General features: G+C 38.4%; 1 protein-coding gene across 1 annotated transcript in view; it reads left to right on the top strand.

Annotated features, from left to right (window-relative positions):
- Window positions 1-24,982, top strand: part of mapk8b (mitogen-activated protein kinase 8b) — a 45,694-nt gene that overhangs the window by 15,678 nt on the left and 5,034 nt on the right. The window contains 7 exon segments of the mRNA XM_042507940.2: window positions 2,566-2,731; window positions 9,275-9,346; window positions 11,255-11,437; window positions 12,693-12,817; window positions 14,801-14,864; window positions 22,769-22,846; window positions 24,908-24,982. Coding sequence (XP_042363874.2) covers window positions 2,566-2,731; window positions 9,275-9,346; window positions 11,255-11,437; window positions 12,693-12,817; window positions 14,801-14,864; window positions 22,769-22,846; window positions 24,908-24,982 — 763 coding nt within the window.

Genomic DNA, 24,982 nt, shown 5'->3' with positions numbered 1-24,982 from the left:
TTTTTGGAGGTTTCTAGGATTTTAGCACGTTAATAGGATTTTAATATGTTTCTAGGACTGAAGCACATTTCAAGAATTTTAGGACATTTCTATTAGGATGTTTCCAGGATTTTAGGATATTTCTAACACTTATTTCCAGCACTTATTTTTTGAAGTTTCTATACATATATATATATATATATTTCAATATTTTTATGTTTCTAGGATTGTAGGACATTTCTAGGATTTTAGAACATTAAGGGCTTACCTAGATCCCCCGTTGGCACTTTTTTTTGATTAATACACGCTCTATTTTGATGCTGCTTTATGCACTCTGGCACATTATATGTAGTCAAACTACAAAAACAATTCCAAGTGTCAATTCCTCTATCTTTATTGTGAATTTAAAAAATGGTTGAGGGGCCACCAGGCACCCTATCAGGGGCCAAATTTGGCTTGCTGGCCATTAATTGAATATCACTGATGCTGATGTAAAACACACACACAAGTATACACTCAGGTGCGTGTTTAAAGGGAAACAACAGACACAAACGACACACCCTGAAGCACCAGCAGCAATATACAACAAGACACTTGTATATACACACACACACACACACACACACACACACACACACACACACACACACACACACACACACACACACTCTGACGGCACTCGGTCGGCACTCTGTCAATCACCCTCAGTGAGAGACACAGCAGTAGATCAGCAGAGCTCCTCTTTGCTCCGCCAGCCAGAACTAATTGAGCCACAGGCGGAGCTAACCAGCGCCACTCGCATCCGCACGCAAAGCTCTCAGAAGGTGAACAGATGCAATATGAGTCATGGATCGCCAAAGATTTAGCTCTCTTGTTCTCGTGGGCTCTGTCTCTGTGATGAGCGCTCTTCAGTCCCTTGTAAGATGCTCTGGGTTGCTAAGCACTCCATCTAGAATACATTTTCCTACACATCAAGGCAGTCAAGCACTATCGACCGAGCTGCAGCCTGCTGCTTGATGTCTCATTGTCAAGAAAGAAGGGTTTTTTGGTTGGTTAGTGAGCTTCTCTCTGGACATTTTTGGGGTTTTGACGGCAGGTGTTGTCGTCGTCTCTGCATAATCATCAAACCAGGAAGAAGTGATCAAAATAAAGACAACAGTGATTGCTCTCACTTTCTGATGAAGTATCCAGTCTGTTGTAAATCATGCTGAATACCAACCTGTCAACATGAAAGTGTCACGGCTGCCAGTTGAGTTGTAGTAATAAATTAACTGGCAGATGGCCATCAGAAAATCACAGTTACAGGCACGGAGTGTCGCTTATGACACGACAACAGTGGCAGTTTAGTTTGTTGGGATTACCTTCAGAAGAAGTCAAAGACTGCTGGTTTCCAGAGGTCTTTGTCAGCACAGAGTGAAGATGCTTGAAAGGAGACGACAATTACAGTCTTAGCTAAATACCATGAATGTGAAGATTATTCACTTTGTTGACTGCCATCGGCCTATCGGAAAATACGATGATATTCACCGATGGCAGTGGCCGATGTTTTCCATTTTGTCACATCCATTTTGGGCAGGCTAAAAACAGGGCTTGAAACTATTAACGTCCTGCTCTTTTGGGATGAATAAAGATCTCCTCCAGGATGCAGTCAGGACTAAAAGACCCAATAAACTCATCAGCCTTTTTACGCAAAGATGGCGCTATAGAGCCGTTGTGAAGTCCCTCCTTTACGTTTGCATCTTTACACAGAACCAAGGAATAGTGTCATGTCGCTCCAGTGTGTGATTTTAGACAGCATGCTGATGTTGTGGAAGCTAACAAGGCATGAAAGGTGTGACGTTTAACACAACAGCGTGGGCTTCTAATGTGTCATATAACACCCATCTGCAAAACTTTATTAATAATAACAATGACATAAAACAAGAGCAAGGTGGCAATTCTAGTTTTCTAATTAAATTTCTTTGTTTCCCTGGCACAGTTAAAAAAAAACAACAATATATCTGAAAGATTCAAGGAAAAATGCAGTATACAAATGATAAAAATGATACAGACAAATAAAAAGATGAAAAAATAAATAGGTAAATAAATAATTATAAATAAATAAAAAGCAAGAAACCAAGCGAAACAAAATATATAATTAGAAAAATAAACAGATGTACAAACATATGCATACACAGTACGTTCAGTCAGAGGATTCGGGGAAGAGAGTGGAGTTTCCTCCTGTTGGTGTTGGGCGATTGTCATGAAGCGTTGCAGAAAATAATGCAGCACTGATAAACAGAGAACAGCTAAATAAGGATAAATGTACAAGTGAGGCCAAACAAAACACTCTGAGTTTACTGTGATATAATATCTCATGTTTTTCATATTGTACAAGAATGAAGGATGGTGTCCTCCTAAATCCAAGTGCACCAGTTAAAGTGTTTACCATATATAGAATTTGTTTCCACACACACACAAAAATTGATGTCTTTGTTATTTCTGCCTGAGGAAAAACCACGGGAGGATTTGGCAAACGTGGAGAAATGATTTCTCTGATCGAAGGTGAAACTGACTGTTTGCTGACTGCTTTTGTTTTCTGTTCAGGACTTGAAGCCTAGCAACATCGTGGTGAAATCTGACTGCACACTGAAGATCCTGGACTTTGGCCTGGCCAGGACAGCCGCCACTGGCCTTCTCATGACACCCTACGTGGTCACCCGCTACTACCGCGCCCCCGAGGTCATCCTGGGCATGGGCTACCAGGCCAACGGTGAGTGGAGGAAAGCAGCTTCCTGACAGCAACTGGCCAATGAGGAGCTCCTGAGCTGCTGCCTGGCCTGCTGCATGGCCCTCCCCCCTGGGATGTTTTTTAACACCACCTCCCAAACACACACACACACAAACACACATTCCCTGTTCCTGTAAAGGTCACACTAGGGGGGGGAAGTTGGCATGTTGGGCATCAGTGCTTTGTGGGAAACTTCCTGTGTAGGGACTCCAGTTCCCAGCAGTGCTTTAGCATGCGTTTTGATGTTTTATTAAGAGGTTGCCTGTCCTGAGCTCCGCACAGCCTGGCTTAAAGACGCCAGGATGAATACAGGACCTTGTGCATGCTTTTGCAGTTTCACTCGGTGCTCCTGCTTGGAACGTATCACAGTTTGTGCAAGATGGTCTCAACAGAACAGTTTAACATTGAGAAATGTGCTTCTTTGTCATGTGTTGGTGTGGAATATTGATACCATGGTTAGATTAGCTTAGCATAAAGGTAGCAGAGAGAAACTGCTAGCCTGGCTAAGTCCAAAGGTATCAAACTCCTCATATGGACACCTTTAAAGTTCACAAATTAGCACATTATATCCTGTTTTTACGCCACCGTGCCGAGGATAGACAAGGCTAGAGGCATTATGACTTCAGGTCCGGCCCTCCAGCACATACTTGTGAACACACTCAGCAACAGCTGAGAATTTCTTCTTTTTTTTTTTCAACTGTTTTTATTCGTGAAGACAGGACAGGTATAGCAATTTCAGGTGATTACAAATCACAGAGATTTTTTTCTTCACAATTGTGTAGATATTCTGTGTGTGAAGCATCCATGTTTTCACAGACATGGATGTAAACCGTAAGTACAATTTGACTGGTGCGCGGTGGCATACAGCCGTGTGGCGGCATTTCTACTTTAATCTGTACTAAGACTGAAGTTGTTGTTGGTATCAACTCTCACGTCAAATTCTTCATAAGAAAGCTAAAAAGCACATTTCCCAACATGTTGAATCGTTCCTTTGATAGAGACGGGACTGGGGCTCCATTACACGAGCAGATAGTTCGTCTCTTAGGTGTGAAATCAAATTTATAGTAGTCAGTATGGCAAATTCAGATTTTTGGATTTTGAAAGAACTCTTCGTCACAGGTACATGAGCTGGATACAGAGCAATAATGCTCTGTAATAGCTAAACACGGGAGAATCTTGTTAAAGGGAAACTTCAGTATTTTTCAACCTGGACCCTATTTTCCCATGTTTTTGTGTCTAAGCGACTAATGGGAACAGCAAATTTTGAAATTGAGTGAGAGAGCTGCAGCCTGGAGCCTCAAAACTGACTGCAATGTATTCACTCAGGACATTTTTGCGCTGTCAATTTGCGATCACTTTTAATTGTTTTTGTCACTGACAGGCTCAGATTTTTATATTAAGGGTCTGACATCATTGTGGAAATTGTCCATACAGAGAAACAAAACATTATTCTTTATTTTTTGCTCGATCAGGTCTGTTTGTTATTATCCCTTTTTACACAGAGGTTGTGCCATAGAATTGCTACAAAGTCCTTTCTTTGCTCCGCCTTTGCAGTTTTACACAATACAAACCAGTGATGACATCATGCCACTCCAGTGTGTGATTTTGGACAGCATGCTGGCTCTGCGGAAGCAAAAAAGGCATGACAGGCGTTACGTTTAAACACCACAGCGTCAGCCTCTAGTCATATAGAAGATACACGTCTACAGCGCGTTATTAACTATAGCAGTGACACAACATGTCAACAATCATGTACCATCTCTTGGGGTGCCTGGTGGCTCAGTGGATAGAGCGGCACCTCATATACAGAGGCTGAACCCTCGCTGCAGCGTCCACGGGTTCAGTTCCGGCCTCGACCCTTTGCTGCATGTCGCCCCCTCTCTCCCTCCCCCTTTCACGTTAAAACTGTCCTGTCCATTAAAGGCAAGAAAAGCCCAAAAAAATAATAATAGTTTACCATCTCTGTTATACGGCGGCTGATCTCGTCCTCGGCTCGTACGGTCAGGAGCTCTTGGACCTCATTGTTTATCCAGTTTGTGTTTTTGGCCGCTATTCTTCTTCTTTGAGTTAGCTGCTAACTGCTGCTAGCTGCTCTTTAAATCTGCTGCAATGAGTAGCAAACATCGTCAAAACATCACACCCGACCTGCTGGCTGTCCTGTTTTACAGACACAGTTTCGGCACGGTTACTACGTCCTATGGTGGCTTAAAGGCGAGACACCTCTGTCTTCCGACTCTGTGATGGTACCTTTTATACGGAAGTGCTAGGCGGCATTACAGCGTGATATTCGCGCTTTCTTGATGTGGCCTGAACACAATAACAAACCAACTGCATCAAAATAAATGTTAAGAAAAATGTTTTATTTCCCATCAGTGGTAAAAACAAGTATATTCAGAAGATGTTAATTTAATGCAGCTCTTTGTCTCAATTCTGGACCAATTCAAAAACTGTTGTTCTAATTAATCTCTCAGACACAAAAACATGAAAAAATTTGGTCCAGGTTGAAAAATACCAGAGTTTCTCTTTAATACTAATACTCTCGACCAAAAACACTGACCCTAATTTTTCCTGCTGACTTGTTGCATTTTTTTTTTGCTTATTCTCTTCTCCCTCCTTCTATGCTGCACATATGTAGTGGATATTTGGGCTGTGGGCTGCATTATGGCAGAAATGGTTCGCCACAAAATCCTTTTTCCAGGAAGGGATTGTATCCTTGAGCTGCTTGCAGCAGTGTCTGGCATTTCTTCTGAAGCATAACACAGCACACAAAACATCTTTCTCGTCTCTTCAAACCATTTCTTTTCATCAAACAGATCGCACGAAGGCGATAACCCGAGAGCAGCTATAGACATTCTATTTCTCGGATTTGCCTGACACCTCGACTTGCAACCACCCACCTGCTGTTCCTACAGATGCACTCACTCACCTCTGCAGAAGCACTGTTGCTTCAAGCACCACGACAGTCACACGAAAAACCTGAAATAGAATTTAATAGTTTGCTCTTCCAACCCCAAAACCTTAACTGCATGAAGCACCTCCATATATCCTCAAAGTGCCTCACATGTCTTTGTTAATGCAGCAGTCCAATACAAAATAAATTGGAGTTTGTTAAAGAAAGACTTTGGATTTGCAATTGCACACGTGTGTGTGTGTATGACAACATAGCTCAACAATGATCATTTCTAGCTTTATCGGTCAGAATGTTTCAGTTTAAGTCTTCTAAACGTGGATGGAACCACTTTTCTTGTGCTGCATTCACACACCTTTACAGGTATTTAAACCTTTGAATCCTGAGCAAACTGTGATTTATTTTGAAAACTTGGAAGGGGAGGGCAATGAGTAACTTGACAAGAAATGTCCCATAAATGGCAAGAGATAAGTGGATTTTTTTGTGGAAAGGATTTATGTAAATGAAATATTTAATCTTATATTACCATTAATGCTTGTGACTGTGGAAGCCCATTTTTTGCCAGAGAGGTGAAACTGAAAATATCGTGTATGTCATTACTATGAGAAAGCCTGCTGAAATAACTACCCAGTATCTCAAAATAATGAGAACTTTTTATAAATCAGAAAATTTGTCAAAATAATGAGGCTGTTTTCAAATTAATGACATAGTATCTGAAAATAATGACATACTTGTTCATAATCATGAGAACCTTCCTCAAAATAATGAGATACCATTTTTAAAGTAATGAGAGATTTCCTGAAAGTAAAGTAAATAATGAGAAAATAAAAATAATGAGAAACTTTTTCAGAATAATGACATGGTATCTCAATAAAAAGAAACCTCTTCAAATTAATGAGAAATCTTTTGCAAAATAATAACATAGTATCCCAAATTAAGAAGAATTTCTTTCAAAATAATAAGAAACTTTGTCGAAATAATCACAGAATCACAAAGTAATGAGTAACTATCTCAAAATAATGACAGTAGAATATTATTTAAAAAAAAAAAATCAGGGAAAAATGTCCAGAGAACTGTATTTCACTATGTTTTTTATCATCAAAATTATTTATATTAGGCTTTATTTTTATAGCACTTACAGCAATTAAAAGTGCTTTACAGAGCATTAAAATATAAAAACATAATAAATGATACAAATTTACAATAAAAGGAGAAAAGAGGTAAGATATAAAAGGTAAAATCAATTATTAAATGATTTTTTTTTAAAAATCACTTAAATAAAATATACAGTGCCTTGCGAAAGTATTCGGCCCCCTTGAACCTTGCAACCTTTCGCCACATTTCAGGCTTCAAACATAAAGATATCAAATTTAAATTTTTTGTCAAGAAACAACAACAAGTGGGACACAATCGTGAAGTGGAATGAAATTTATTGAGTAATTTAAACTTTTTTAACAAATAAAAAACTGAAAAGTGGGGCGTGCAATATTATTTGGCCCCCTTGCGTTAATACTTTGTAGCGCCACCTTTTGCTCCAATTACAGCTGCAAGTCGCTTGGGGTATGTTTCTATCAGTTTTGCACATCGAGAGACTGAAATTCTTGCCCATTCTTCCTTGCAAAACAGCTCGAGCTCAGTGAGGTTGGATGGAGAGCGTTTGTGAACAGCAGTCTTCAGCTCTTTCCACAGATTCTCGATTGGATTCAGGTCTGGACTTTGACTTGGCCATTCTAACACCTGGATACGTTTATTTGTGAACCATTCCATTGTAGATTTGGCTTTATGTTTTGGATCATTGTCCTGTTGGAAGATAAATCTCCGTCCCAGTCTCAGGTCTTGTGCAGACTCCAACAGGTTTTCTTCCAGAATGGTCCTGTATTTGGCTCCATCCATCTTCCCGTCAATTTTAACCATCTTCCCTGTCCCTGCTGAAGAAAAGCAGGCCCAAACCATGATGCTGCCACCACCATGTTTGACAGTGGGGATGGTGTGTTCAGGGTGATGAGCTGTATTGCTTTTACGCCAAACATATCGTTTTGCATTGTGGCCAAAAGTTCGATTTTGGTTTCATCTGACCAGAGCACCTTCTTCCACATGTTTGGTGTGTCTCCCAGGTGGCTTGTGGCAAACTTTAAACAGAGACTTTTTATGGATATCTTTGAGAAATGGCTTTCTTCTTGCCACTCTTCCATAAAGGCCAGATTTGTGCAGTGTACGACTGATTGTTGTCCTATGGACAGACTCTCCTACCTCAGCTGTAGATCTCTGCAGTTCATCCAGAGTGATCATGGGCCTCTTGGCTGCATCTCTGATCAGTTTTCCTTGTTTGAGATGAAAGTTTGGAGGACGGCCGGGTCTTGGTAGATTTGCAGTGGTCTGATACTCCTTCCATTTCAATATGATTGCTTGCACAGTGCTCCTTGAGATGTTTAAAGCTTGGGAAATCTTTTTGTATCCAAATCCGGCTTTAAACTCCTCCACAACAGTATCTCGGACCTGCCTGGTGTGTTCCTTGGTCTTCATGATGCTCTCTGCGCTTTAAACAGAACCCTGAGACTATCACAGAGCAGGTGCATTTATACGGAGACTTGATTACACACAGGTGGATTCTATTTATCATCATCAGTCATTTAGGACAACATTGGATCATTCAGAGATCCTCACTGAACTTCTGGAGTGAGTTTGCTGCATTGAAAGTAAAGGGGCCGAATAATATTGCACGCCCCACTTTTCAGTTTTTTATTTGTTAAAAAGTTTAAATTATCCAATAAATTTCGTTCCACTTCACGATTGTGTCCCACTTGTTGTTGATTCTTGACAAAAATTAAAATTTTATTTCTTTATGTTTGAAGCCTGAAATGTGGTGAAAGGTTGAAAGGTTCAAGGGGGCCGAATACTTTCGCAAGGCACTGTATATTAGATATATATAGATAAATATATATTAATATAATAATAATATAAATAATATTAAGTATTTTACAGAATTATTGCAATTTTTAAGCCTTTTTTTCAGTCATTTCCACTTTTTTTCTTAAACTACCCTCTTTGCGCTAATTTTCAGGCACTTTTCTGCTGTTTCTTACTAATGTATTGCTAATTTGTGGGTCATTTCTTCAGTTGTCTTCTCCCCGTGTTTTTTTAAATAAATGAAGCCAATTTGCTCAGGTTTAAAAAAGTTAACATGAACTGCAGTGAGGAACTGAGGATGTTAAAATGCATTTCTGCAAAAGAAAAAACATTTTCAGAGGACCTTGACAGTCAGTGTCTCACTTTAAAAGCTTGTGATTCACGGTACAGTGAACCTGAAGCAGAAACGATCTTAAACATGAATTCTTTGATTAGTGCAGAAATTTGCTGTACATTCAGTAAAAGCTTTCCAAAACAAGAATGATAATGATTGAGCTTTGTGGGACGCTGACCAGGTTTGAGAGTGCACCCAACTGCATGCAGTTCATTTTGTCTTGTATCACACACATCACCGGCACCTCATCATTGTTTTTGTTTTTTATTATTTTCCCTTCTGTTCTTTTGATTTTTTTTTCTGTTGTCAGGGTTGTTTTTCTGTTTTGTTTTCCAGTCCTGCATGCTAATTTGGTGGTTGTCATTTCATTTTTCAGTTGATGTCTGGTCTGTTGGCTGCATCATGGCTGAAATGGTCCGGGGTAGTGTGTTGTTTCCAGGCACCGATCGTATCCTTAAGTTGAGCCTCCATCCAAACCCCGAGATGCCGTCTCGCCTCTCATCCTTTTGTCTGACATCTTGTTCATATCTTTTCACACAATGGTGGAAAAGCTGCCGAGCTACGGCGCCTTTTAATGAATCAGTCTTTATGTTTATTTCACTGACAAATAAAGAGCAATAAACCTTTTTTAACGGCAGACAGTTCGAGTCATAGCAGGTGAAGCACAGGTGTTATCAGTAACGCCAGTGAAGAAGCACAATGCTGGGGTTTGCTCATCACACCTGTGGTTTCCCTCCTATAACATGTCAAAATATTTTTTATTTTTTATGCCTCTGCGCTGGTAGCCAGAGGCGTAATGATTTTGGTTTGTCCGTTCGTTGTCCGTCCATCCATCCGATTGTCATGAACGTGCTATCTCAAGAGACATAAACGTCCAATCGGACTCAGTGATGAAATGATAATTCATTCTCATAAATACAATTCATCAAGAATGCCTTTATGAAGTTTCCTCAAAATTGGCACAAATGCCCTTTTGGATTTAACAATAAACAGATTAAAAGTTAGTGGTCGATGGTTAAAGGTCAAAAGGTCACTGCGATCTTGCACCTGTCTCATTCTTATAAATGTGATATTTCAAGAATCTCTTCAGGAAATTTCCTCAAAATTGACAGAAATGTCCGCTTGGACTCAAGGTTAAACAGATTAAAATTTGGCGGTCAAAAGTCAATGTAACTGTGTTTGCCTTACGCACATTTGCAATATATGAAGAAAACTTTGACAAAAATGTTAGTGTCTGCATGGACTCAAATGAGGAGAATTGTGATATCTCAAGAACACTTTTAAGGAGTTTTTTTTTTTTTTAATTTGGCAGAAACGTTCATTTGGACTTAATGAACTTGGTGGTTAAAGGTCAAGGTCACTGTGACCTGACAAAACATGGTTTGGGCCATCACTCAAGAAGCACTAATTATGGCAAATTTCACAAAAATGTGTGCTAGGATAAAATGATGAAGTGATGATATTTTATATCCAAAAGGTCATCTTCAATGTAACATCATAATGTTCTACAAAAACAATAACAGAAGCTTTTTCATGATCTTGTTCTGCAGGTGCATTTTTAATTAACGATAGAGTTAGTGCTGATCTCAGTGACAAACACGACATTTCCGGTGACAAAGTTACAGACGTAGTAATGTTTGGTTAGCATTAGCAGAAACTTAATACAGTGGTCTAAAGATATTAAACATCATTGACTTCTTTTTTTCTTGTAAAATGTAATCGGTGTAATCGGGTCTCCAAAATCAGTTATGGACAATCATCAGAGTTCTTGAACCAAGCTTTTCCCCCTTGTTGCTCATTCAGTGTTAAAGATGAGCAAAGATGTGAACAAGGCATGTCTGTATGTGTCCCTCAGGTAGATCTGTACACGTTACATCTGTGTTTTTGTCCTCATGAACAAAAGGAACATTTCCAGCATCTGGATCACTTGAGGTGAGCGTCATCCGTCTCATCTAACTCAGTCCTTCCTGGCTGGTTTCCAGCGGTATTTACTGGATTTAAATATTTTCCTCATAAGTAAAACTGCCAAGAACCCTTGCACCAAACCTTTTGAATATTTATTTTTGTGTTAAGACATTTCCCAGAGTTTATCCAATAACACTCTCACTTTTTTAGCAGTTTTCTACATCCCTTGTCCAGTGGCAGTGTTTGCATTTCATTTTCCAGCACAGCTGCAGTTATACAAGTATTTCAGGAACATATCCAGGCCAGAACAACGCATTTTGAGTAGTAGTAGCTCCAGATGGCTCTCCTTTATTATTCATCAGTGACTCGAAATGAAGCGCCCTGCCTCTGGAGCGGCCGCTCCTTTTGTCCAAATCCAGCCGAGTGCTTTTCTTAATACTGCAACCTTAAGATATCGACCAGTGGAATAAGGTGATTGAGCAACTAGGGACGCCGTCTCAGGAGTTCCTGATGAAGCTCAACCAGTCGGTGAGGACCTACGTGGAGAACAGGCCACGGTATGCGGGCTACAGCTTTGAGAAGCTCTTCCCCGACGTCCTGTTCCCGGCTGACTCTGAACACAACAAGCTGAAAGGTAAAGATTTGTTTGTTTCTCTCAGCTTTCAGCTTGAATGTGTCGTATATTGTGGACCTGTAAACTCCCATTTAAGACGCTCTTCCATCCCTGACAAAAATACAAATACGTGTCTATGTGGGCCTCAGAGGGTCAATGCCCACAAAATCATCTTGTAAAGGATTATTGACGCATGTGAAAATCAGTGTGAGGTTTTAAATCTCGTGCCTGCTAAGAGTTAAAACCTTTTGGTTTACTGGTGCAGTCCAGCCTGAAGGGGAACAATTTGTAAAATGTAAATTGCTGTTTTATCACAAGCCAGAAGGTGCAGGGAATAATGAGGCAATCTGCGTTCTTGAGAGTTTTATGCCACAATGTGCTCCACTTTAACTGCTTGAAATTTGAACAAAAGACTTTTTAAAGTTGTTGTTTTTTTTTTTTTTGCTAATGTGGAATTTATTGTGGTGACTTTTTAAATGGCTGTTTTTGTCACCGAAAGATTAATTTAACTGTTCCATGGTGGCCGTGCAATGCTGAAAGATGATGTTTTCCTCCATATAAGATCACTTTTGGCTGTTTGCATCCAAATAAACATCTGCTGACGGCAAAACCCGAGTGACAAATCAATTTTTAGCAGCTGCCTGAGATTAAGCACTTATTACAGAAGCTGACACTTCAGGACCGAGTTGTTTACTGTGAAGAGGAATTTACCTCAAGCGTGTCTGCATGTGTAAATGGAGAGAAGTTGACAGGAACTCTCGCAGCGAGTGGAGAAAAAAAAAATCCTTTTTCTGTCCTCATTAATTTACGGAGGCAGGAATATGTGACAGCAGTGTATTCCCCTGAAGTTCTCCTGTTAAGCTGCATGTGTTGGATGTTCACATATAGCTCTTTGATAGTGCACGCCGACGAGGCTGTCAGTTAGAACATATTATAATCAATGTGGATGTCCTACAAACCCAAATACAGAGACAACAACAGAGACACATCGTAAATAGTAACGGTTTTTACTGAAATTTATCAAAAAAATTCTATGTTTTTTGTTTTTCATCCACCATGAAGGCTTTTTACATAATACAGGTTGATTAATTAATATAAAAGTGATAATTTCAATGGTCATGTTCTACATTGTGTTCAGCTTTAACATCCTTCTTCTGTCAAGTATTCATCACATTAGAAAGACAGTCTCATATGGAAGGTATTTTCAGGAGGATACCGGTCAGTTAAAAGGTTAATATTTACTATTTTCTCATATTCTGCCACAATTTCTTGTCAGCGAGCCAAGCCCGAGACCTACTATCCAAGATGCTGGTAATAGACGCGTCGAAGCGGATCTCTGTGGACGAGGCTCTGCAGCACCCCTATATCAATGTGTGGTACGACCCGACTGAAGTGGAGGCGGTAAGAATTCACTAATGGGTAATACATGGTTTTCTTTTTTATTGAACATCTGAATATTCGGTTTCAAGTGAGTTTTTGATTAAATTGTGAAATCATGACTAAATAAACAACACTACAGGGTTACCATGGTTACAGAAAACCAGGGAAAGTCATGGAATTAGTAAAAAAGTTGTCAAAAACTTTGGAAAAGTCATAGAATTTTGTTGTGTGTAATGAAATTGTTATGGTAATCTTCTGTGGATAACCTTCCACGTAGTGTAACATAACAGGGAATTAAGTTTTTCGAGCTCTGATATGCGTCAATTTGATGTTTTGTTGAGCATCACGTACATTTCTGCATTGTCTCCTCCCGTTCCCATTTATTTCTATTCTACTCGATTCTATTTCAGAATTGAGTTTGAATCTGATATGTTTGGGGAAAAAAACGTCTGGCAAGTGGAGCCAGAAAAAAAGACGAGTACGAAAATTTTTTTAAAAAATTGCCGGTAAAAAAGTGTGAGAACCCTGACACTAAAGTTTGATTAAAAAATCATCCTTATTTATTATATAAAGAATTTAGAACTACATGCACCAAGTACATCACATACAAAGGAAAAGCTTTTAAATGATTTGTTAATATATAAAAACTCCATCTTAGGACTACAAACTGTAAAACTCGATTTCTCTTCTCATTGAGGGGCAAACTCAGAAGCAATGTTTTGCATCTGCTGATTGCACCATCAATTGCACATCACTTGCAAACGCTCTCTACTTGCCTCAAGGTCTAATCGACAAAAGATATTACACTAATGACGCACAAAAATGCCCATTAAGTTTTACTGAGTGCACTTATTCATGTTGCAGCGTATAAATGTTGCCAAAAATTCATCAGACAGAACAATGGCAGAGAGAAAAAGGAATTTTCAGACCGCAATGTTCAGGTCCAGATCGACTAGGTGCAGACTTATTCTTCAAAAAACAACAGGCAAGGAATGTAAACGTGACGGAGAGAAATCGTATTTGGTATTTAACCCTTTGAAACCTGGATTGACATCTCTTTTCTTGTGCTGCCATCTTTCACAAATATTTAAACCTTTGAACCCCCAAGCAAATTAGGGGGGGGCAGTGAGCAACTTTGTAAGAAATGTTCCACACATTGCAAGAAATTTTTAGATGTAGAGAATGATTTTTCAAAAAAGCAAGGGAAATTTTTTTTCAGAGAATTATATTCAAAGTCACCATAATTACTTATTAATTTTTTTTTAAAAAAATTATCATCATTTTAAGCCATTTCTTTTGATGTTTTGGGGTCATTTTCAGATAATTTTCCTTAATTCCAAGTAGTATTAAAAAGTCTTGCCTAAAGCTGCAGGGACCCTGTTATATGTGCGGGTTCAACAGCGGTGCAATCATTTGTGAATTGGCCCATGTAAATGTTTGTGCTCTGCATGCAGAATGTGTCGTCAGTACGTGTTTGCTGACAATCAGCCACGCTTTCCTCGGAAACAAATGACTCAGACAGTGCAAATTGATTTGGCCCTGTGATCAGGAGGATTGGGAGATGAGGCGGATTGTTGCTTTCTTCCCTCGCGCCTCCTGTCTGCCCTGAAAGAAATGACTCGTCAGGACTGACAGTGCAGCCTTGAAAAGTGCAGATTTGTACACAGATGTTTTTTTTCCCTCTCTGACACTGCGTAAATGCATCAGATCTCTATTTGACTCCGGGGAGGATGGATAACTCGATCCTACAGCTGGCTACGAAGTCGTTTATTCCAGCTCTGTGTGTGCTGTAAATCTACTGTAGGTGATACACTGTCTATTAATAACACAACCCCACTTAAAAAAAAAGCTGAACTATCCCTGTAAAGCATCGGGTAAATGTGCTTAATTGAGCAAAAAGACAAAATACTGTGCTCCGTTTGAGGCTGAATATCATTCATTTGAGTGTGATGTGTGTGAAGTTGTTGCTCTGTAAACAGAAAACGTGTGTTTATCTTTTTCCAGCCGCCACCTGCGATCACAGACAAGCAGCTGGATGAGAGAGAGCACACAGTGGAGGAGTGGAAAGGTAGGAAAGATCCTGTGTTTCTCCTCTCCTCCCTCCCTTCCTCTCTTCTCCTCTCTGATAAGCTGTCATAAGTACTTATGTGCTTTTTTGCAGTGTTGCATAAGGTCGATCCATGTTTCGTGCTTTGCAGCCTGTGGGACATTTAATCTTCTTTCTCCAAACGCATATGCATGTTTTCCTCTGCAAAGTCTGAATTCATAAACACCCTCATGTCATGCACAGACCTAGTTTTGCACATGTTGCATTCGTGTCCTGGTTTCCTGTTTTCATCAGAGTTGCAACTAACAATTTTCATTGTTGATTAAGATGTTATTTACTCAGTTGATCAGCTTTTTCTATGTCAGAAAATGGTGAAAAAATGTCATTCTGTGTTTCTCAAAGCCCAAGATGACATCCACAAATGCTATTTTGTCCACAATCCAGTTAAATATATATTACAGATGTTCAGTCATAAAGAAGTCAAGAAAACAGAAAATATTCCCATTTAAGTACATCAAACCCATTTATCAAATGTTGAATTAGTTGGAGAATAATTAAATAGTTACACTCTAATTTTACTCCCCTTAAATGTGTATTGGATTAAAGATGATCTGCATCCACATCTTTGTTGTTGAGTAAAATCCACATTTACACTATAAAGTCTGTGGTGTTTTCATACAAATGTAGATAGTTAAGCTGTGATGAAGGAAATGTCTCTGTCCCTTTAAGAGAGTATCCTGCAGGGTTTTTTTTGCTACATTGCAGATAGATTTTGTTTAGAGATTAAATCTTTTGTTCAGTTTGAATGAATGATTTGCTGTTATTGGCTTTTTGCTTGCATTGCTTTTCGTTTCGCTTGTATTAGTGTGGTGAGCGTGTCAAATGCTCTGCACCACTGTCCGTCTCTCCTTCAAGCAGGGCGGTGACACACCATGTGTCACAAATAACGGCAAAAGCCTAAATGAAATGTGTGCTCATAATTTTGGTGAATAATATAAACTGTGTCTTACTGCGTTTTGCTGTTGTTCATGGCTTGTGGTGATTTGCTGCTGTGGTGTTTTTGTTGCGGAGTCGAGGAGATATGGAGAGTTGGGAAATTGATGACAGCTGATCTTTTTGCATTGCTGTGCAACTAAAAGCGACTGTGTGACAGTTGACGTAAAAGTATCGAATCTTGCTCTTTTAAACACTAAAAAAATGCCTTCTTTTATTTTTTAAATTCCTTATTTTAAACGTGCTTATCATGAGACTTATTGCGATCATTAAAAGAGTTTTGTAGCACATACAGCAGCGCATCATCGGCATAAGAGAAATTTATGCTTTGCGTACAAATAGGGTTGCAGTGGAATACTGATTTCAAGGTGTACTGTGATTTGAACATTCACCTATCTGCATTGTTGAAAAAAATGTAGCTGGATGGAGATTCTCACTTTAATGATAGCCATTTTGAAAAAGGAGACTTTTTGCACATATGTCTAATCTAAAAAATGGTCTCAAGTTTTAATTAAAGTAATAAAATGTTTTTTCAACCACAAAAATGCCTTTCTGTTTAAATATATTTCTGGGTCATCGTGACTGATGGTAATACCAAGATACTGTGAAATGGCAACATTTTCTGACATGGTTATCGTGGCCTTGAAAAATTGTATTCTGTTGCAAACTTTGTAAAAATAATGTTTTCAAATGCAACATATCAGTTGAAAATGACAGTGGACCTGAAATGGACCCCTGGGGAACACCACAGGAAGGTGAGGTGACTGAAACACCCTCCTTAGTGCTGACAGAGTAATAATGACAGCAAGAGATTCACACCTGGAGTGTGACTTGTTGGTGTTTCCTTATTCCAGACACACTGCATCTGTCTCTCCTTAAAAATAGATAGAAGAAGACGGCATAGTGGAATGCAGCGGTAGACGGTAGCTCCATACCAGTCGGTTGCAAAACTAAATAATACTCGAGATATTAATACTTCAGAGGCTGTGTTCCGTTACAATGAAAGGAGCGAAGACAAACAGAGGACAAAAAAGTGCACAGAGAGCAGGGAATACAACGCAACCGTCGTTACAACCCTCACCCGACTCAGAAGACTCCGAGGAGGAAGAAAATGGTGACACGACAAAGCTAACTGAGAAAACTCAAGCTGGCGATATACTTCAAGAATTAACGTCTGTTACCAAAAACCTGCGGGATTTCAAACGCGAAATGCAAAATACTCTTAAAGACTTTCAAGCCGACCTCAGAAGAGACGTAAGAGAAGAGCTAACTACATTCAAAGAGGATATTAGCCAGAAGCTAACCGAAACTGCCACTACACTACAAGCTCAAGGTGAGGCTATTAGCGCAGCTGAAACACGCATATCAGACCTGGAAGCCAGCGGCCCGGTAGGCGAAGAGCAGCCCTCCTGTTGCTTCTAATCAACACAGTAAGATGCAAGAAAACTGACAGAACTTGAGAATAGATCCAGAAAAAGAAATAACATACTGACTCTACGGGTACCAGAAAATTCAGAAGGCACTTCAGTGTTGGATTTTGTCAACAATCTGCTCACCACCGAACTTACCCTGCCAGAAGGAGTCAAATTAGAGATCCAGAGAGCACACAGAGCACTAGTCGCAAAACCCGACCCAAACTCACCACCCAGGTCCATTATTGTGAACTTTTTACGATTCGAAATCAAAGAGATGGTGCTAAAGACAGCATGGAAAAAGAAGGTGTGTGTGGGTGAAAAACAGATTTTCTTTGACCACGACTACTCGAATGAAGTAATGATAAAGCGCAGAGCCTATAAAGAAATCAAGAAGGCTTTAAAGGAAAAAGGAATACGTTTCCAGACCCCCCTCGCAAAAATCCGCATCCACTGGAGCAGTGAGACCCGGACCTACGAGAGTGCCCGGGAGGCGGCACTCGCCCTGAGGGCACACGGAATAGAAGTGGAGACTCCGAGGGACACATCGGACATGAACATGGAGGAATGCATCCGGAAAGCGTTTCCGTGTAGCAATGGCTTCCAGAGATGACGGACACCAAACGGCATCACGCCACAGGAGAGGCTGCAGGAGTTCAGGAGAGAAACACAGCTGATGAGACAGATAAGTGACCATGCAGGACTGAATCAAAAGAACTAGTAATAGGGTAGAGGTGATGGAGGTGACTGGGGTGAAAGACACACAAGGTCAATGTGCAGGAAAGATACATTTCAGTTTTGATTGACATAAGGGCAAAGTAATAAACCTTTTTATTTTTTATTTTTTATGTTTTATTATTATTAGAATATATAATGCATTTAGTCTTAAGATGCAAGGTTTGCATTTCCTCTTTATTTATTCTCTGCCTCCTTCTTATAGACCCCCTCTAAAATATAGCCCTCTCTAACCTTACAAAACTGCTTGGTCACTACTAAAAGTACAGGAAAATGCAACCGACTGTCTGGATTACATTTGGAATAATGTTGGACATGTCTAGGAGGAATGGAAGATATCACTCCACCCCTAGGGAGGGCCCCGTCCTTTGTGGAAGGAATATCCCCCCACCCACCAACAGGGACTCAAAGGGAATAACGCTTTCCCTACTCACGGAAGAGTCTGTTCTGGTTCGTATTTCTGTTGGGACATTGTTCTGTCCCTTTTGTTTCTGTTTGAAGACATACATACATCTGCAATAATAACTGAAGGTAGTACAGTACATGGGAGGTTTTAAGTTACTTTACTTCTCTGGACAAATGGTGAAAATAGTTACTCTGAATGTTAACGCAGATTCTTAAACCCACTAAGAGGACCAAAATTTTAACTAAATTACAGAGAGAAAAATAGATATATAGCTTTTCTGCAAGAGACGATCTCACAGAAATAGAACATAACAAACTTAAAAGGAAAGGTTTTAAGCATGTGTTCTCATCCTCGAATAGATCAAAACACAACAGAGGTGTTGCCATTTTGATTTCAGGGAATATTGCTTATGAACACTTAACACAAATAACAAACAAGGAAGGCACTTTTATTCTGATTAAGGGCAAGATTAATGGTGTTTTAATAACTCTGTATAATGTATATGCACCACCAGGGTCAATGGGGAACTCTATCAACAAATATTTGACAAAATAATGATGGAATCAGAGGGAATAACAATTTGTGGAGGAGACTTCAACTTAACTTTAAACCCAAACATGGACTCCTCTGGTACAAGAATGCACAAACCCAATAATGCTGCTAAAAAAATCTGCACTTTAATGACAGAGTTAGATATAGTTGATATATGGAGAGAAAACAATTTGTTAACTAAGGATTACACTTACTTCTCCTCCCCACATTCGACATACTCAAGAATCGACTATTTCCTGATGTTTAGAAGGATAAACAGTGGGTGGAAAAATGTCAAATAGGATGTATGGATGTATCAGACCACTGCCCAGTTTATTTGTCAATAAACATAGGAACTAGACATAAAGAAACACTCTGGAAACTGAACTCCGGTATCTTAAATAGAAGACACGGTAGAACATTTAACAAACGCAGATAAAGGAATACCTAAAATTTAATGATAACGGAGAGGTGTCACCGACTGTGCTTTGGGACGCATGCAAGGTAGTAATGAGAGGCAAATTAATTGCTGTGACATCCTGGCTTAAGAAACGCAGGAAGGAAAATCTGGATAAACTTCAGAATCTAACTAGAAATATTAGAACAACGACATAAAAATTCATTAAACTCAAATATAAAAATAGAGATGAAAATTAAAAAAAATGAAATAGACGAGATATATGCACAAGAAATCCAGAAAAAATTAATGTACACCAAACAAAAACACTATGAAGGAGGCAGTAAACATGCTCGACTCCTTGCCTTTAAATTGCGAAAACAACAAGCGGACAATACTGTTTACTCCATAAAAGACCCAGTGACTAAACAAACTTATCATGACATTGATAATATTAAAAATTGTTTTAAAATTTTTTATGAAAAACTTTACACACAACCACAGGTAGATAATGACACAAAAATGGAAGATTTTTTGAAATCATTGAATCTACCAGCCCTTTCTGAAACTCAAAATAATACATTAACGTCAGCGATAACAACAGAAGAAGTCAAAAATGCCATAGCAAGACTGAAAACAAATAAATCCCAGGTCCTGATGGATACACAGCACAATGGTACAAAACTCTAAGAGATGTATTGGCGCCCTATCTTAGTGAAAACATTTAATTGGGTTTTGCAGACAAAGAGACTCCAACTTCCTGGAGGGAAGCAACAATAACATCGGTTATTCCAAAACCAGGAAAGGATAAATCAGAATGCACTAATTACAGGCCAATTAGTGTACTAAACCTAGACTACAAGATGTTCACTTCTATCCTTGCTAAAAGATTTGACAAGATTCTACCACAGATCATACATTTGGATCAAACAGGGTTCATTCAAAGTAGACAAACCCAAGACAATATAAGACGTACACTACAGATTATTAGACATACTAATCAAAAAAATCTCCAGGCTATGATAGTGAGCTTGGACGCAGAAAAAGCCTTCGATTCTGTAAGATGGACCTTCCTATTCAAGGCAATGGAAAAATTTGGCTTTAATAAGACAATAATACAAACAATAGAAATACTATACAAAAACCCATCAGCACGGCTGAAGATTAATAAGAGAACTCTCAGAATCATTTATACTTGAGCGATCAACGAGACAAGGGTGTCCACTGAGTCCTCTTCTCTTTGCTATTTTTATCGAGCCTCTAGCTCAAGGAATAAGACAAAATGAAGCAATTGAGGGGATAAAAATGGTAGATGACCAGAAACTGGCGTTATTTGCTGACGATGTATTAATATATCTGAGTAATCCGACACAATCCTTACCAGCATTAATGACATGTTTAAATGAATACTGGCTCTTTCTCAGGTTATAAATTAAATGTTCAAAAAACACAGATCCTTAGTTTTAATTACAAACCTCCTGCTGATCTCCGTCAGAAATATCAGCTAAACTGGGATAAAAAATCTATAAAATACCTAGGAATTCATATCCCTAAAGATCAGTCAAGATTAGCCGAAATCAATTATAAACCTCTTATTAAGGAAATCAAGGAAGATATTCATAGATGGAGCCTGATACCATATCTAAGCCTCAGCTCACGTATCGAATCCATCAAGATGAACATCCTACCAAGGGTTTTATACCTTTTTCAGTCATTGCCCTTAGAAGCACCAGAAAAACAATTTCAAGAATGGGACAGATTATTTTCTAGATATATATGGGCTGGGAAAAAACCCAGGATACGTTATAAGATACTCCAACTTTCAAAAGAAAAAGGAGGACTAGCTCTCCCTATTCTAAAAGATTATTACAAGGCAGCCCAACTTAGGCCTTTAATTTGCTGGTGTACACCTAGTTACAAGGCCAGATGGAAAAATATTGAACAAACAATGGGAAAAGGCTTCCCAGTCAGTGCGTTAATTGGGGACCCATCACTACACAAACAACTTATCGATCAAGATAATCCATGGATCACTAATTCATTAAAGCTTCTGAGTGATGTATCAAAACAGTTCAATTTAAAAAAGACGCTTCGAAGGCCTGAAATGGTTTGCTTATGACCCACAATTCACACCTAATCAACACGACCATAGATTCAAAGAATGGACCTCCTTAGGGCTTACAACATACTATTCATTAATAAATAAAGGTACGGTTAGAAGTTTCCAAGATCTCAAGGACAAATTTGGTTTACAAAACCAGGACCTATTCAGGTATATACAAATAAGAGATTATATCAGGAAAAAAATTATAAAAAATTATGAACCTGAAAATGATATCCTACAGGTATTCGTAAAAGCTTATAAAGATGAACCTAATAAGAAGATAATTTCAAAACTATACATAAGTCTTCAATCTCTTAACAAAGAAAATACATCTAATGTAAAATCAAGATGGGAAACTGAAGGCAACACCATAATTGCCCAGGAGAACTGGAAGGAAATTTTTAAACAACAATGGAAAACAACAAATTCTCCGCTCTGGAGAGAATATGCATGGAAAAATGTCATTCGCTATTTCTATACTCCATATCAAAAGAGAACTTTTTCCAATCAGACAGAATGTTGGAGATGTTGTGGAAGCGAAGAGGCGAATCACTATCATATATTCTGGTGTTGCCCTGCTGTGACCCCATTTTGGTTACGGGTACATCAAACTCTAGAGACTGTGTTTTCAACAAAAATAACTTTCTGTTTCAGTTTGTTGTACTTGGTGGATCTACAGGATCTGGATTGGAGGAACAAAGATAAATATCTATTGAGAATATTACTGGTGGCTTGTAAGAAATCAATAACGAAGAAATGGCTGAAGAGGGAGGCACCTAGTGTAGATGAATGGATTGATACAGTGTACAGCATCTTTGTAATGGAAAGAATCACTTTTAATTTAAGAACACAAAAAGAGGCATTTATTGATAATTGGCAAAAATGGTGTGCATTTGTCTCTACCATAAGACCAGATTTCAAGTAATTTCAATCTGTACTATCAGAATACTTATAAGTACTCATTGCTATATTTTATTTCTTTTTTCTTGATTTCTCAACTGGAGGTATTTACCAGTCCCCCTATGTACGCTTATACTTTTTCCCTGATACTTCTATACTCATTTATAGGTCTTCATGTTGATTGTTTGACTGTTTGTCTGTTTACATGTAAAATTAAAAACCAATAAAAAGTAAATGAAAAAAAAAAAAAAAAATAGATAGAATAAATTTGGCCATTTAATTCATGTATTTCACAAGATGTGATAAAAGGTTTTGGTATAACTCCACATTACGCAATTATGGGCTATGATTAATGATTAAATGAGTATGAGCACTTCAGAATTTTACCTCCAAAATCCGAAAACCTTCTGCTCTCAAATCTAAACAATGTGCCTTTTTTTGTTGCAGAATTGATATACAAAGAAGTGTTGGACTGGGAAGAAAGGACAAAGAATGGTGTCATCAGGGGACAGCCGGCGTCCATAGGTTAGTGGAGTTTCTTGTTTGTGTAACAGAGATTACATGTTGAAATGAGCTGGCTGATTTTGAAAATGCCTAACTGACCCAGACTGTGCCATTTAGATCGCCTGTGCCTATAAACTGTGTCCAAAGTGTTAAAGAATAAACAGTGCATTGGCAGAGTTCTGCTAAGCTTCTGGTAATACGATTTCTGTGGAGGAAAAGGTGTTTCCCACTCTTTCATCTTTGTACTTACTTAATATCTGTATTTCATTTACTGGAATCTGTATGTGGACAGGAGTGATGAAATTTGCAGTAGGCACTGGTTACATGTTCTGTTGTGACCCTGCTGAGGTGCGGCATAAATCTACAACTGACACAGGATTATTAAGCAGAGTAAGAACAGTAGCAAGGTAAAATAGTGACTACTTATCCAGCATGTAAAAATCAGCAGAACATGTTGCTATGTTGATCCATGTGTTTGCCAAATTAGTCCTATCAGCATCTGACTGTTTTCATTTGTTTGTTATGTAAAAACAGAAGACAAGCTATTACCAAATTTATTATATTTTGAATAGAACTTGCAATTTGAGCAAAAATGTAATGTGTCGTGCTGTTCGGGGCCTTTCCATACTTTGTTTTTTCTCCTGCATTTTTGTAATTTTCTTTAGACAAGTGGGTTTGATTGGAAACCCCTAAATAAGCTTGTACAGTTTTTATTGTTTCATACTTGAATTTTACTGGCGTATATGGTATATATGATAGTATTCTGTCTGGCAGCAACTTAACTACGTTCCAGAAGCTTTGTAGGCATTGGTCCCATTAGTCCAGGGTTTCCACGGTTTCTTAAAAAGTCTTAAAAGGCATTGAATTCATTAATATAAAAATAAGGCCTTAATTGCTTGTAAATTGACTTAAATAATTTTTCAAAAGTCTTAAAAACCTCAGACATGGGAAATAAGACTTTACTCCTTACTACTCCTCTTACTTTTTTTCCCCCCTTTTTTTGCATTGTAAAGTCTCAAAATGACTGGCAACATCTTTTTTTTGTTAAATAATCTAATAAATTCCTTTTCTAAAACTCGTCATGATTGAAATTCAATTCGTGGAATTTCACATGCAGATTGAGAAGCACAAAATCACCCAGAAAAACGTCCAGAAATGCCAGATGTTTCCCACTTCTATTGGTAAACTAAATAGATACTTTTGGAATAATATAATATGCTTATTGTCTTCCATGTGTTCCACTGTAAAAAGGATTGTTTTGGGGTGTTTTTTTGACATTTAACATAAATAATTTAACTTTTTCTTTTCAAAAGTCAAGTTTTTTGCTACAGTAAGTATTTGGACAAAAGGAAATTGTCCATTGCCTTAACCCTTTAACACCTGGACATCTTGTGCTGCGTTCAGAAGCCTTTTACAAGCATCAAAACCTCTGAAACCTGGAAAAAAGTATTGATTTCTTTAAAAAAGAAAAAAGAAAAGAAAAAAATCTGGGAAAAAAGGCAATGAGCAACTTTGCCAATGAGAAATTAGCAAAAGATGACAAGAAAATGACCTGAAAATGTGTTTATTTTAAAGAAGAGAATAACTTCTTGGAAGTGTATTTAAAAAATTAGGGGGAATTTTTTCAAAAATATAATATTTACATGTTTAAAATCATGTCACAGAAATATTCATACACGTTTGTATATTAGCACTTATATTATACACTTATATTATTCCTTTTTATTTTATTCTTGCTTTTTTCTTTTCTTTCTTATTTTGCTAATTTTAAGGTGATTTCCTTTTTTTTATATTTCATGTCAAGTGGCTCAATGCCTTCTCCCAGTGTTTTAAAAAATTGAAAACTTTTGCTCAGGTTTTGAAGGGTCAAACGCAATTCCAAATGGCATTAAAAAAAGTCTTAAATCTACCTTGCCTTAAGCTGCAGGAGCTCTGCACTAGTTACATAGACACAAACACATTGAAAAATTGGGGTCCAGGTTGACGTTTCCCTTAAAGTGCAACCATGTAAAGGTGTTTCAGCTGCTCATGCTGCGTGTTCAGTATCTGACCACCAGTCTTCATCTGTGTCCTACAGCACAGGTGCAACAGTGAGCAGCAGCTCCCAGCAGCAGCACCAGCACCACACCTCCACGTCCTCCTCCACCTCTGTCAACG

Source organism: Plectropomus leopardus, chromosome 19 (genome assembly GCF_026936395.1).
Source record: "Plectropomus leopardus strain MGB_pleo_1.0 chromosome 19, ASM2693639v1, whole genome shotgun sequence".
NCBI lineage: Eukaryota > Metazoa > Chordata > Actinopteri > Perciformes > Serranidae > Plectropomus > Plectropomus leopardus.
Note: the sequence above shows the minus strand (reverse complement) of the source record. Positions and strands in the feature narration are given on the sequence as shown.